This window comes from Vespula vulgaris, chromosome 25, assembly GCF_905475345.1.
Source record: "Vespula vulgaris chromosome 25, iyVesVulg1.1, whole genome shotgun sequence".
Lineage (NCBI taxonomy): Eukaryota > Metazoa > Arthropoda > Insecta > Hymenoptera > Vespidae > Vespula > Vespula vulgaris.
The window spans coordinates 185,143-201,912 of record NC_066610.1 but is presented as its reverse complement, the minus strand read 5'-3'; the positions used below and the strand labels follow the sequence as shown (position 1 = coordinate 201,912).

Sequence of the window (16,770 nt, the reverse complement as noted above, 5' to 3'; positions counted from 1 at the left end):
TTACATCATACTTATTTCTAAAAAATATATTTAATGAATTTGACCAACTCTTTCAATCCTAATATTTTCCATAATTCTTCTTCGGTCGTTCTATTTCTTTTTTAAATTTTAAAGAACAATTACAAATATGATGTAGAGATTCGGTAAACTACAGTTATCCTCGATCGCGACTATGCGCTTTTGGAATTCTGACTGTTCCTTTCTCAGTACGAAAAATAACTAAAAAACAATTTGTATTGATAGATTTATTAATTTTGCCTGCCTTACACACATCCATATATACACACAATTAATCGAGGAGAGTTATCAAAGTCATGCACTGTATCGTATCTCCAACTAATATTGTTAAATAAGTGTTGGAAAATATTGAAAATAGAAGTACTACATCATAGTAACGTCATGAATCTATCGAATCATGATCGCTTTTTTGTTATTGAGCATTAGTAAGTTACATGTTCATTTCTATTTTCGTAATTTCTGAAATTATTTCAACATATCTTTTCATCCATATAACTTTATTTCTAAATTAGTAGTTATTCGGTATTCATTTCTAATTTGTGAAAATAGAGCAGAACTTATGTGCTTCTTTGACAATGTCTTAAAGGTAATTATAAATATAGGCATACATCTAAATCATTTGTATATCTAGAGAATAGATGTCGTTCCATTACATCATAACAATCCGGAACGTTATCCATCGGATATTTTTATGCTGTTTCCTTTTACCTTTAGATTATAAATGATAAGAGAATGAGAAAATCGTACTCTGACGAAATGATGGTAAATCGATAGAAGCAATGAGTATATAGAAAATGAAATTGAAAAAACCTCCTAAACCCTTTAAAATGCCTAAAATAATTCGGATACGTTTGTCAAGTGAGAAACACTGAGAAACAAGCAATACATATTCATCTAGCTTTTCCGAAGGAATCTAACAAAATTTTGAGATTTATACTTATCCTACTCAATTGATTATATATATTTTTACATATTTATTTCTGCATTCTTCTACAAAATCAAAGTCTATTCTGATTATTGATAAAAAAAAAAACTTTTTATTAAGCTGTCGAACTGTCACTTTTATTTGAAGACTTTGTAAAAAATCACAAATATAAAAATAAATATATTGACGAATACTATATTAAAGAACATTATTATTAAGATATTAAATTTTTATTGCATCAATTTTCTTTACTTTCACTAAATTTATTGTCGAACATGTAAATTTTTAATCTACTATTACATACAACATAAATGTATTATCTAAAACAAATCTGTGAACACGTTATTTAGTTCTACGTAAGTTATAGAGTGAATTCATTACAATTAACCATTAATGAATAAAAGATATGATTTCTAATGGTAAGAGTTCACATTGAATTTATTCGATACGTAAACTTACACCTTGCGTCTCAATGTGTTAAATTATACTTATAAAAAATGTTAATTTACTTAATTCTCAATATCGTCAATGTTTTTTCTTACTCAATTTCTTATTCCATTCGAATAATGAATTAATTTGAATGCAAATTCAATCTCAAAACCGATAAAATTAATGAAATTTGGTCGTTAAGGAAATAAATTCCTTCTTCTGGATCTCCAGCTAACGTAAATTCTTTGTAAGTTCATAATAATGTTCTCGAGTAATATTCCTCATCATCCCTGATCGCGCAACATATTAATCGTCATATATGTCAAGTAATTCTTGCAATAATAATAATAATGTCTTACTATAATTAATAGATATAATAAATATAAAGCTTTATTATAATAATATGACTTATTAAAATTGCATTCTGATCATATTTTTCAAAATAAAAATATTATTATTGCAATTATCTTTATTTATTCACCTGATATCAAATATGCAACGTTACTCGAAGATAATCACAGTTGTAAGAAAAATTATATTTTACTAATATCATGGCTTTTTGATGGAATCGGACGGTGACATATCAAGAAGGAAACAAAAATTTTGTAAAATTTTGCAAAAAATAATTGATGCAACTTGCAGTTTTGTAATGCGTTGTTTTGATTTATTTTCAACCTTTTCAACAAATTAATCGTTCTTGTTTAACTGTCAACTCGCTAAAATTCATTATGTTATATTGAAATAATAGAGTTAATTTTTTTATAATATCTATTGTCCTAATTCGTTTTCAATTCTGAACTCATATATAACTTCAGATTTATCGATCGTTTGTAAATAATTTTTATCCTGATATAATTATATTACAATTTGTAGTTTTTATAAATATTGATAGATACGATTTTATAATTCTTATTTCTCAATATTATTTTTTATTATTTTTTTGGAGAGTTGCTAATACTGTGTTAGATTGAAATTTTTATTAATTATATTTGAAAATATAAATAATATATTTTTTTAGAAGATCAATGGTTAAATCTTTTCGATATATAAAACTGAAATATTATATCTGTTTGTGTGATAATTTTGCAAGTATTTTAGTATTAATGTTAAAAGACTATTACGATCAATTAAAAATTCTTTGTAACGTCTTAATGTTATTCACGTTAGTAAACCGTTCAGCAATTTGTTAACTTTTTCAAATGATTCATTCGTTAAGTTCAATAAATAGGTACGAAGAATTCCGAAGTTCAACTATAACGTCATAACCTCACGTAGTTTTTTAATTTCTATTTTTTATATTTCTTTTTTATTTCATTTTATGAACATAAATTAATTAATGTCTCATACTCTAATTTGTTATTCTTTTTTAAATAGATGTTATTAGTATAGAATAATCGTATTAGTATAAATAACATGAAGATTTTTTTCTATGGAATTCCCCATAATTAATATTAAACGGTACATCCGAGAGCAAGCTACATTCTGTACTTTTGTGATATTCGTGGTTTTAAAATTGTAAGACAGGTAGCATATCACAGGGACATAAAAACGTGCTTTCAACATCGAGTTGACAATGATGAAATTAATTTGAAAAATTAATTAAAAGAATTCATTTATAAAAATAAAGAGGCAGGAAAAGGAAAAATAAATAATCGTAAAAAAAGAAGTTCTCTCATTGAAAGCCCTGTTGTGAGCTAGACAAGTATATTCACTCCCCATTTAAGGTGAGTAAATAATTTTCGTCTCGAACACATATCTAATTTTTACTTTGACCAAATACACACCCTTCTCACCCAATCTCAAAGATCAGCCAAAGAGCTTCCCACCTAAATAGAGAAAGATAGCGAGAGGGCGTTTATTCATAGCATTTAAAGCTACGGCATTTTCTGCCTGAAGGTCCAGGAACTTAATACTCAGAGCAAGTTGAGAGTCACTACTGAACTCTGTTAGTGGCTCCGGAGTAACGCACGAGAGAACTTCAGTGCTCTCACTTTTGGAAGTTTATTATATAGGAATAGCAGCCCAACAGAGTACTTGCGAGAAACGTAACAGTGACTCTCAATTCCTGACTTTACGTTTTATTCGAATAACCGTAGAATATAAAAGTGATTTATAATTATAGTGATTAATAATTTTAATATATTTTTTCTTACTATGATTGACTTTATAACAAGTGTAATTCGTGTACTATTCTACGTAAGTATATGTTAAAACGAATTAATAATATATCTTTTTTTTACTTCTATAGATAAGAGGATTCTTTAATACGTTTAAATAATTTTAAATCTCATTTGATCTTAGAGAAAAGTTATGTTACATTCATATGTCAAAGTGTATTATGCTGATGTAAACTTAATACAATACAGAAATTTGTTTATGTAAGATCGTTATATCCTATAACAGATATCAAAGATTCAAAGTCCAATTCGGGATGTCAATTTCGAAATAAATAAGGTAAAAATGATAAACTTTTAATTTCTAACGTTTCAATATTTTTATTTCACCTTATCAAATGTTAGAACATTTAATATCTGCAATAATAATTACGACTTATCTATTTTCAAATATATTTCTAGTTTATGTAACATTAATATGTAATCGATATTGACTGTTTAATATTTCACGTTCGTACGTTTCTTATCTAAATATATATCTCTATATATACCGATTACTTAATGTTATTTGTTATTATTTTATATTCTTTTCTGACAGAATTGCAATACTATGAAACATTTAGATGAAAATTTATGTTAATTATTTTCAAAGATACAAATAATATATCGATCAATGATCAGGCTTTTTCATCGACACAAACCCTTAATTGTTGCTTCGTATTCGAAATTTTTATTGTTTTTTAAATATAAGTTATAATGCGTATAAGGTAATAATATTAATGTAAATAATATTAATTTATTTTTCTACCTAATCCTTACATAAATATTAAACATTGCGCCTGAAAGTAGGCTTCACTCTGCACTATTTAGAAACTAGGTAAGTTAAACGTATACAATAAGAGATTAAATGATAAATCATTAAATTTAAAAGATTTAGCAGTATTTTGTTTATTAGAGGAATCCGTATAATAATTGATAATCCACAATAAAAGGAATTTAACAAAATTGTAATTTATATATAGCTGTTTCTAATATTTAAATATAATTTAACTTTCTTTTTTTAAAATAATTCAAATCAAAATATAGTATTGTTAAAATTTAATATGGATTACGTTTAATTTGATTAATTGGATTCTAAAATTATATTCTTATATAAGATCGATCCCGGCAGTAAAATTCAGTAAATTAATTAATTCGAATAAAAATTAAAATATGTACAAATTATCTGTCACTTGCAATAAAACATTCTATCGGTAAGAAATTTGAAATAATTTCTGATGCAGACACATATTAAAAAATGTTTCTTATTTAACATCGAGTTAACCAATCATTAAGTTAATTTAATAAATTAACTGAAAAGTTTTTATGATATTTAATGTATTCAAGAATTTATTTATGAAAATAAAAAGAAAAGGAAAAAAAACAAGTAATAATCGCAAAAAAAGAAGTTTCCTCGTTGAAAGCCCTGTTGAGTTAGACAGATTCAACCCATACAAGATGGATAATAAAGATTCGTCTCGAACACATCTAAACTTTGCTTTGACCAATACACACTCACCCAATCTCGAAAGATCAGCCGAAGCTTCCCATCCTAAATCGAGAAAGACGGCGAGAGGCTTATAACAATTAAGCTACGGCACTCTCTGCCGGAGGTCCAGGGACTTTCCTCAGAGCAAATTGAGAGTTACTGACGAACTCCGATAGTGGCTCCGAAGTGATGCACGAGGGAACTTCGGTAATAATATTCTCAGAAGTTTATTATATAGAAATAGGAGCCCAACAGAGTACTTGCGAGAAACGAAACAGTGACTCTCAATTCTTATTCGACGTTACGTTTGATGCGTACAACTATAAAATGAGATTTTTCATCGAATACAGAATGATTTATAATTTTAGTATATAATTTCCTTATTTATGATTAACTTTATAATTCATATATATCTTATAAGATTTTACACAACGATCTAAAACGCTTCCTTGTAGTCCTTTTTATCCTTCATATTAACTAATTTTTTCTTTTTGTTTTCTTACTTTTTTATGGCGTTTTTGTTGTCTTTTACCCCAGGAATTTCGTTTAATATTTATTTTTTGGTCACAGAAATTATCTTCTTTGTCAATTGACTTGTACTAACTGAGATATTACATTAAAAAGTATTTTACTGAATTTTTCCATTTAGTAACCATTATATTGACTATCCATCTGAATACTTACCCTCTGAAAATAATAAATTTGTATATTGAGCGTAGGAATTGATAATATTTATTAATTTTTAGCACCAGTATTTATTAATTTTGTATACTTTAGGAAATTTTGAATAATTAAGGAAAACTTCCTGTAGCAAAATTGTTAATATAACGTGTTTAGATGTTAGGTAAAAGTGGCAATAACAAATCTAAAATTATTTTTACATTCTAGAATTAATATCACCACAAAAATTTGAATTATTTGACAAAGACCATGAATGCGTATTATATTTTTTCTATCTATGTTCATAATATACTGTGAACGTAATAGTTTTTTCTGTGTAATAATCTGTGCTCATAAGTTGATTATAGCAATTGACCTTTAGAACACTTGACCAAACAAATGCCTTCAAAAAATCTTTGTATAATATTTATATAATATTTATTTTATAATATTGTTAATCTAACAATAAAATTGTTATACAAATATTATTTAAATGTTTATAACTTATGTGTCTTATGTTCCAGTATATATTGTAGGAACAATATCTTACCTCTCTACATATTTTAAAAATGATCAATGAGCAATTGAGAAAATAAAAAAATTAACAGTTTCTTTTATATTTTAGAATTACGATTATAATATGTTAGATTCAGGAAATTCCATTTTTGAATTGTTTCATAAAAATACATTTCCACTTCTTCGTCATTTTTCTTACTCCTGTAAACTACATAATAAAAAGGATTAATATTCATCTTGCTTATTCTTCCAAGGGACAATTAGAATTATAACAGTAAACAATAATATTAAATAACATATATATGAAAAACAACATTAATGTTATAATAATATCTGAAATGTATCTTTCCATTTATGTTCTGTTCTTCATTTTGATAAAATATTTTACAATTATAAGGCTCTAATTTGAATTATATTTTTGTCGCCGACGACTTATAGATTAATTGATATTGGTGGTTTACTTATAAATTCCACAGGATCAACAAATATCAAGAATAAGAAATTAAAAGAACATTACCTGAAAAAAATTCAATTGGTATCATAATTAAACCAATTACTATAATCCTAAAGACGAAAACAATATTTGTATACTAGAAAATATACTTTTAGAGTACACTCATTATTATAACTAGAAATATAACAGAAATTTTTATATCTAATTGTATATTATATATATAATTCCGTTCAAAATTTTTTATTTTGACTATAATAACAACTGACTTAAGCGACACACTGTAATAATAATTTGTACTCTTATCATGACAGCACTACTGTACACTATTGTAGTTGTTCTGGATATTTATTTCATAATAGCTCTTTCGGAGAAAAAAATTTTTTTTAAAGTTTCCTAACTTATTGACATTTATATCTTTGCCATATATGAACCGCATCAGCAATTTCTGCTTTATTGATGCACGATATAGATGGCGCAACGATACTACTGAAAGCGTGGCTGGATCAAGAATAATAGACAGTTGATTTTATAAAGATTTGAAGAATCTATGAAAAATTAATCCTTTTATATAAAATACTTGTTAAGTTTATAGATGTATAGCGATACAATTAGAAATCTTTTTAAACGTTTTAATGATTTCTTATTTCTATTAGTAAATTATTTTTTAATCTATAAGAGATATTTTATTTTTAATGTTGCATTTATAAAGCATATATTTTTCTTGGAATTTTTTATCTTTTCATAAATCACATTTAAGTATGTACAAATAATATGAAAAGTAAATTTTAAAAGATGTATAAAAGAAGATAAAAGCAAAATATTTTGTGCAGTTTGTTTGATATTATTTATATTATATTATATCTTATATCTGATTAAAAATATTCAAAATATTGAACCGATTTAATTCACATCATCTATCTCATTTTTTTTTTCACATTTTTTAAATAAAAACTAATTTTCTTAAGATGTTTAAAGTCTAATATTTTTTCATGAGTTTTTTTATCATTTATTAATAAATTATTACATATATAGTTAAAAAATACTACTATCGATTTTGTTCTTGTTTCATTATAATACTGTTCTTAATTACAATACTGTTATCACAATAACATCAGCATTTCACAAATCTGGAAATAATTTAATATTATGTTATAGGTAAAATTTGATCGTATACTTGAGATTAGCTCAATGATTTAAAGTAATGCATAAAATATTTACCAATCTAAAAAATACTTAATTCTTTTCTTTTATTCTCTTTGTGCATTCGATACAAAACTGGATCAGCGAATGAAATTTTCTTTTACTTTATTATAATTTTCTAGTAATATGTAGTTATAAAACTATTAATATATTTATCATTATATATCGCATTCTTAACTTTTTGTATATTCATTTACTTATACTTTTGTAATGTAAAATATTTATGTTTGCATCCAAATACATGAAATTATTTACAAGTGGTGATTTAGTTTTATCTGAGATAATCTTTTCCAAAGATATCATTATCTTCAGTTAATTATATTTCAGTTATTACATCTTTTAATTCTTTTTGATTTATGAATTTTTTGAATTTTGACATAATTTATGTAACTTCTTATGTGTTGAATGCTTTTCTAATATTATTAATTAATTTGATTTTTTTTTCAATTTTCTTAAACTATTAAATTTATGAGTTAATGATGATTCTATCTTTTATAGAATTTTCAGTCATTTTTAAAATAACAGCTTTGCATGAATCCATGATTCCACTGTACAATTATTAAGAACGAAAGAAGTACGTTACTAAAATCAATATATTACACCAATACTAATCACATGTAATGAAAAAATAACTTTTCTTCAATAATTCTTTGATACAAATCACATAAGTTATACAAATACTGATGAATTATCATTGTTCATCTTTATCATAATAATTTCTATCAAATTTAAGCAGCGATATGCAAGCGTATCCAATCTAGATATTTTGCTATGTCAACATAGACAACATATTGCGTAAAATCACAAGACATCTTAATCTCATCTTGGATGGACCGTGACACAATTCCACGTAAGAAATAAGATCCATCATTCTTACGTATTAGCAATCCACTTCCACTATCACCGTTACATGGTCCATTACCATCTTTAGAACTAGCACAAAAAGTACGATTTGATGTGAGAGATACGAAGACTGAATTGCTCCGAAGACAATCTTCCTGAGACATTATCGTCATTCTGATCAATCGAGGTTTATCCAAGTAAGGATTAATCAAATCCTCATGACCCCAAACAACAGCATATCCTGTGGAACCGATTACATCTTCTAAATCATTGGACCCAGACCAAAGGCAAACTGGTCTGATAAATGGAGAAAAATTAACTGAATTTTTTAGTATGATAATAGCGAGATCTCCATCAGCCGTTGGATTTTTAAAATCATCTTTAAAATCTGGATGTAATCTGTATTCTTCTACTTCTCGATTGACTGACTCTATTTCATTCCAATCTCTTATATGATAACGTCCCAAAGAAACAAGCATAGTATGTATCGGTACAGTCACATTGTACATTTTTATGCAGTGCGCCGCTGTGATGACATGCTTGTTTGTAATCAAACTACCGACACACTGCAAATCTAATTTATTTCTCATAACAAGAATAATAGCCATCCAAGGCCATTGATCCGTAGATGTCTTCACATTCTTAGATGTAACAGGAGTATTATTACCATTACTAATGCGTTGACAACAAGTATTAATCGATCCATCAGATGTGTCAAAAGTAGTATCATTGTCGGAGGGAAATTGCAAGTCCGTTGCTGATTGTTCTTTTTCCAATGGTAAAGTCAATGAAAATCGACATGGATTGGACAATAAAAAATCTTCGAAACTCGGCACCACATTATCCTTGTTTCCTTCATTTTTAGATATCAATAATATTCTAGGTGGTAACAATATATGTTCCAAAAAAATTGACGTCACAATAATTCCTAATGCCGGTGGAGCACTACAATATTCTTGATTGTTCAACCATATGCCTGTTAATATCGGTATTGGTCGGCGTATAGGAAAATAAACTAAATAATACAACGATCTATTCTCTTGAATCGCTCTCACCGATTCTTCTAGCGATTGCGCCAATTTCAGTTGACCACTGTATTTAGTGGGTAACAATGCTGCCACGGTTAATTTTATTTTCAAATGTAACGGAACATTTTTCGGTGGCGATGGTATCTTGACTTGTCCCATTGTCTCGATAATATTGCTCCGAACGTAACGAAAAAATCTCGGGCATGGTGAATTAATGATCACCGATCCGTTCGTCGCATACACCAACTGAATCAGGAATACACATTTTGCAATGTCCAGGAGCATTTTAGGAATCTGATGAAATTATAAAATTACAATTATGAATTATGTAAATGATGATTAATGGATTAATCATCAAACGATTTCAATGAAAATTAATAATAAAATCATAAATAAACAATAATAAAATCGAAATAAATAAAAAATAAACTTTTAAGACTTTTCATCGTCTTTTTTCTTAAAACAGTTAAAGAGATCTTTGTGATTTTTCAACGTTTTTTAATAATTCTTGCTAGTCTACAAAACTACTTTACATTTTTTTATTGTGTACAATACAAAAACATTTTTAATGGCGATTCTAATTTTTTTTCTTTTTATTTTTATTAATTCATATATATCTCAGATAAAATGCAAAACTCGCATTTGTCAATTTTTAATTGATATACGATCAGTCATCAATGTAACATCGAGCTATTTATTTAATTCTTTGTGTTCTTTGATTAGATCTTTTTTTTTTTCTTTTTAAAGAAAAATTCTAAATTTAAATCGTTTAATATGATTTTCTTTATAATATCATTAATAGCATTTATATATGGAAAAAGATATTGGATTGAACTGTTAACCGTAAAATTTTAAGTGATGCTCACTGTAGAAGATAAAGCGTACTTATCGTTTTAAATGTTTAGATGTTAAACAAGAATAGGATTCTCCACGTTAGTTCGATCGAATTCTTATGTTCGATGATACAAAAAATGGTGAAAAATCCATAAAGATTTGAACGATGGAACGGATAAGAATGGCACTCCTCGGAAAATATTAATCTGACAATGAGTTATATTTTTAAACGTTTCTTTACAGAAATCGAACTTGAAAATAAAAGAGTTTAAAAGTTTATTGTTTTGATCGATACTTAATTAAATTTTTTACTTACTAAGCAATAAACTGTTTTCTGTTTTGGTAGACTCCAATTGACAAATGTTTAAAACGTTCGTAATTTTTTCATATTGTAATCGTTTTTATACTACGTTGCAAACTAATAATTAGCTTAGTCCTTGTTTCAATACCTTAATCATTCGTCTCCTTTAATTTTTATTATTTTTTGCTTCTTTCATCGAATTCCTAATAATATCTAATAATAATTAATAGTTCCTAATTAATAATATAAAATGATTTTTCTTCTAACGGGTTCTTCAATTTTTTTTTATTTTTTCTTTCTTTTTTGTAGCTTTTTTAAACTGTTACTGTTTTAGAGAAGAAGATTTCAAGCTTTTTTAATTTTTTATGATTAGATATTGTGGATTAGTGCCATCAAAAATCGTACAAAGAACGATGCAACTTTTCTAATTATTTTTAAATTTGAATTAATATACGTACAGAGTGTTTCCATTAAAATAGGCCATATAAATGTTGTCATCATTTATGATAATACGAGAATAATTGTTTACGTAATTTAAATGGTTTCAAAAAACTAAATTGGATTGAGAAAAATTTGTTTGTATAAATATTAATTTTTTATTGATATTTCTTTCAAAGCAGATTATTTCTTCCCATTTTTTCTTCTTCTTTTTGCATTCATGTTTTTAATTAATTTCTTTTATTTTTTCATCCGTATTTTTGATTATCTTATTTCATTTTTTTTTTCATTCTTTTCATTTCTAGTTTCATTTTTCTCATTCATTTTTTTCATTCATATTTTTAATCGATTAAGAAAAAATTTTTTTCATTTCTTTTCATTGGTTTTTCATTCATATTTTTTATTCATTTTCTTTTTTTCATTTATCAATTTATTTTGTATTTTTTAATAATATAAATAAATTATCCATTCAAATTCTGTTATTAGTCGAATGATAAGCGTTTTAACACTTTAAAAGAACAAGAATTTAAAACATTCAATTGCTCGATATCCCTTATCAAATTACCTTATCAAGTTCGATCAGCTGTCGTTCGCTGACATAACAGAACTCATGATTTGTTTGTCAAAACAAATTCTTTATAATTCCGCAACCTGGATAAAGTCAACAGTCGCTACGTAACAGTACCGATAAAGCAACAAATGAAACAAATAACGAACGCTTACAAAGGACAAAGTATAAGAAAGGTATTGTTATTTGAATAATGAAATTATATCACGATATTATTGTTAATTATTATTTGTTAAAATTTTTTCTATATAATTATAACTTCTTATTTTTTTCTTTTTCATTATATTTACGTACGAATATTTAATGAAAATTAAATTTAGACGATAGAATTTTTATTCATCGAATCAATTATCTTTACGATCAAATATCATACTTCAAGAACAGTCGATGTAATATAATAATTATAAACTTAAACGAAAAGGTATAATAACAAAATAAGAAAAAACAAGCGAAATAAAATGTAAAAAATTTCAATCAATGTGAAATCAAAAATGATTGCTCCTCAAAACTCTTCTTCCTTTCTCTTTCATTTCTTTTTTACGATCGCAGTAAGTTTAGCGGTTCAATCAAAATGATAGTTCTAAAATCAAAAAATTGAAAGAAAAAAAAATCGAAAATAGAGAAAATTATTTTTTTAATTTTTTGCAAAATATTTCGTAAGAAAAAAGAAATTACGTTTACGTTTTTCTGAATTTTATTTTTCTTTTTCTTACGTTTTCTAATTCATCGAACTAAACCTAATGACACGTTGGATTAATTTTATTTAGTATTGTGTCTGACGTGTCTATCTATCTAGCAGTCTTTTTATTAATTGTTAGCGAATAATCAGGCAAGACAATTGAAGCGAATAATTGGTTCTACATTTTTTTTCATATTTTTTTCAGTTATATGAGGGATATGTTGTTCTTTATTTAAAAAAGCTTATAGTAAATCTTTATCATTAGAAATGATTAAGAAAAAGAATAAAAATCCAAAGAACGAAGAATATTTTTTATGAGTTTTGTTAATAATTGTTAGTTTTATCATTAAAAATATTTAAAAATCAGATCATATCTATAAAATATGAAATCGAGTTGTATTGTTATATGATTTTTAAATTATTATTTTATCATGTAATTAATCGTTGACCGTGTTATTATTACAAAATAATTCTTTTTTTAATATTTTACAATTTATATCATACTTTCTTTAATATTTGCTACTTTTCCCTATTACATATATCTAATATTTATTTGTTACATACATTTGTTATGAATTTTTGTTATTCGAGAAATAACGGTTGTGTTATATTTTTATAAGAATTGCTCTATTGATTATTATTTGTATTCGTTATTATTATCTTCTAATTATTGTTTATTCCTAATCACCTTATGGAATATCATATCTGGAATTAGAAATGATCAATTCGCGTTTTGTAAAATTCTATCTCATTAATTAAATCTTCGCATAAATTTATTTCTAATTTTTGAGAAATTTATCATACAAGTATATTATTATAAAAGCGGAAATGAATAAATACGTGTACTATGGCGAAGATTAAATATCTATAAAAATTTATAAATATTATAAAAATATTATAACTTATTATAGATATATACGATTATAATGATCGAAAGATCTTGAACGATTTATAAGAAAAATTATTATCTTATATTTATCTCAAGTATCAAGATAATAGAAGTAATTTTTTTCGTAATATCTCTTTTTCTGATTCGTTGTCAACTCGCAACTCTTGGAAATTTGTTTGTTAATAGACTTTTATCAAGATTTATCGATCGCTTGTAATAAATTTCTTACATTGATGTAATTATATTGTTGCAATACGTGATTTTTATAAATGTGTGAACAATTGTGTATACGTTTTTATATTGATATTTTATGTAGTTTTTTTTTTTATATAATATAATATTTCATTTTATATATTTTATTAATGCTCTATACTTGTAATAAATAATTGGATATAATATTTATATTCGAGATAAAATATTGTTTATATTCGAGATAAAGTATTGATTGTAAGCAAAGTAAATGTTTAGTGATAAAACAATAAGTAATAATGAAAGAGTTCTATTTGTGTAGATATATGTAAGATAATAATTTTTATTAATTTATTGCTAATTGTAAATAAATCTTCATCTTTCTTTTATTCTTCATTTTTCATGCAATATTGCCATTATTTTTCTTGATCTAAATACTTATTTAGAGATGGCTGTGCAGTGACTATGTTGGAAAATGAAGCGTTTACAGTAATAAACTTTTACCTTATTGATTGTAAAGGTCATGTAAGTAAATTATCTTTATTTTACAAGTTATTTTTTAAGCTAATATATTTCTGAGGTTTTTGATTTATAATTTAAAATAGCTAATTAATATTTATAATTATATTAGCTAATTAATATTTGCTATTTTATAGAATACCAGAATTACTATATTTATACTATTAGATTTAAGAAATTACAAATACAAACTATTTAATCCTGTTGAATTTTCAACTATATAGTTAACGTTTCTAATAACAAAACTACGTATTATATTTTTATATTAATTTAAAACAAAAAATGTGTTTCATGTAGCAAGTGTACTTCATATATCATTCTATGTAACTATGTCACCACAAATTAATAATGCTTTTTTTTTTTGTATTTTTAGATAATTTGAATTCTTATCCAGTTCCCGCAAAAAGTTGTGTCAGATTTGCATCAGGGTTGTGGCAAAGTGTACTGTAAACGATTCTGAAATAACTTTGATCAACGCCTGATGTATATCTGATACTACACTAACATCTATTTATGGAATTTGCTTATGTGTAGCTATAAAAAATTCAATAGATTTGAAGAACTTAATTTGAAGGCAAGTCAATTTGAAAATGAAGAAGGTAAAAAATGTAAACTTTAATTCTTCACATTTCAACACTTTTGTATATTTTTATTAAATATTAGAATATTTAATATCTTTTTTTTAACAATTATATTTTACTATTTTTCAATATCTCGAATTTATATAATTTTAACAAGTAATTGAGATTTGCATGTTGTGTATAATTTATTTCAAAGTATATATATATATATATATATACATATATTCTGCTTACAATCAATATTATTTATTTTTTATATTCCTTCTTTGGAAGAACTGCAATACTGCAATATAATTAGATTGAACTTTATGTTAATTATGTTTGAAGATATAAATAATATAGTTTCAGATAATTAATGATAAAGTTTGTTTAATATATAAAATTGAAATGCTATATGTATGTGTGTGATAATTTTTCAAAGTATTAAGTATCAATGTAAGAAACTATCCCATCAAACGACCTATTGATAATTCTTTGTAACTTTTTAAATTCTTACTTACAATTAATAGAACATTCAGCAATTTTCTGATTTCTATGAAAATTCTATTTGTCAAATTCAATATAATCACATAGATTTGAAATGAATAAATATAAAGAATTCAAAGTTTAATTCCTTATAACATCACTTAACTCTTAAATCACATACTTACTAATATATCTGTATTTTTAGTTTTATTTCATTTTATTGACATAAATTTTTAATTATTCCTTCATATCTAAAGTTTTCATTGTTTTTAAGTATAAATCTTTTTTAAGTACAAAACGAAATTGTTCTTTAAAGTTGGATTACAGAGGGTTAACCAACAATTGTTACATATATTGACTTTATATGTAATATTGTTATTTTTACAACTTATATCCATTAGTTTGTATTGTACTTTACCTAAATATTCTATGAACTATCGCAAGTTTATCGAAAAGATATTTATAAAAGAATATAATGACATCAGAATTATGGGATATGATATAAAATAAAAAAATAAATAAAAGAAATAAAATAATAAATAAATAAATAAAATAATAAATAAACAAATAAAAGATTTCAAGAGATTAAAATTTATAAAAAGAAAATAATTTAATTATTTCAATTGATAATTGTTAAATATTCAAAAATATACAAAATTAATATAAATATAATAAACATGATTTTATTTAATTATAATAGATTTTATTTCAAATTATAAAGATATAAAAATGAATAATAAAAATAGATATAATCAGAATAGAAGAATTTAAGAAAAGAAAGAAAAGAAATAATGTCCTATAAATTATTAAGAAATAAACACAAAGCTAGTAAATCAGTACATATACATTATTATTTAGGTAAAAAATTTGTAATGATCGAATGAAATGAAATTGACCACTTTAAATATTATCATATTATAAGAAACTATTATTCTATGTAGCTATCGGTCTTATTAACGTACCTATTATTATTAATATATCTACTAATAAGAACTTATTTTTGTGAAACATTATATTCTTGCATAATCATATTACGTATTCATTTATTCTTTTTAGAACACATTACAGAACACTGAAATGAAATATTTTATATCACAAATCTTATGCAAATGAAATAACTGTGAATATATAGAATACTATCAATATGGATTTTTATTATGATTTCACTTTTATCATTCACAGAACATTAAAACATTAAATTTTTTTATACTTTTTAAAATATTTGTATTTAGATAAAGTAAAAAAAGAAGTGTTATATGTCGATTATAGATGGATTCATTAAATATTTTAGGTTATTTCTTAATTCACGATTCACCATTGTTTATTTTCACTTAATCACAGAATTATTCGTCTTCTTATTTTTGTTTCTTATTAATTAATAAAAAGAGTTCAAAAATAAATATCGATTTATTTCTATTTCTATTTTTTAATGATCACATTTTTACAATTTAACAAAGAGAAAAAAAATAACATATAAAAAAAAACTAGTGGCGCTAGTGACACTAAAATAATAAAATGTTTCTATTGGTGCGTCAAATTAACCAATCCACTGTTGCGTCGACTTATCCATTGGGAACGAAAATAATTGAAAA

General features: G+C 24.6%; 1 protein-coding gene and 1 long non-coding RNA gene across 8 annotated transcripts; both read right to left on the bottom strand.

The window, feature by feature from the left end:
- Positions 1–5,740: 5,740 nt before the first annotated feature.
- Positions 5,741–7,530, bottom strand: LOC127072316 (uncharacterized). Its single transcript, XR_007785344.1, has 2 exons — positions 6,708–7,530; positions 5,741–6,398 (listed from the first exon to the last, which is right to left on the bottom strand). It is a non-coding gene; the product is annotated as an uncharacterized LOC127072316 (long non-coding RNA).
- Positions 7,531–7,685: 155 nt separating this feature from the next.
- LOC127072304 (serine protease gd-like) lies at positions 7,686–16,685 on the bottom strand. 7 transcript variants are annotated; one of them, XM_051012615.1, is made up of 2 exons: positions 16,141–16,685; positions 7,686–10,009 (listed from the first exon to the last, which is right to left on the bottom strand). In XM_051012615.1, exon 2 carries the CDS (start codon positions 9,998–10,000, stop codon positions 8,573–8,575), a length of 1,428 nt encoding a protein of 475 aa, XP_050868572.1. In that variant the 5' UTR covers positions 10,001–10,009; positions 16,141–16,685; the 3' UTR covers positions 7,686–8,572. The 7 variants fall into 7 exon arrangements, with proteins under 7 accessions (XP_050868572.1, XP_050868571.1, XP_050868569.1 ...); XM_051012614.1 differs by having other exon boundaries at positions 7,686–11,063; positions 16,141–16,155; XM_051012612.1 differs by lacking the exon at positions 16,141–16,685 and adding an exon at positions 10,866–12,229 and having other exon boundaries at positions 7,686–10,755.
- Positions 16,686–16,770: the final 85 nt, after the last annotated feature.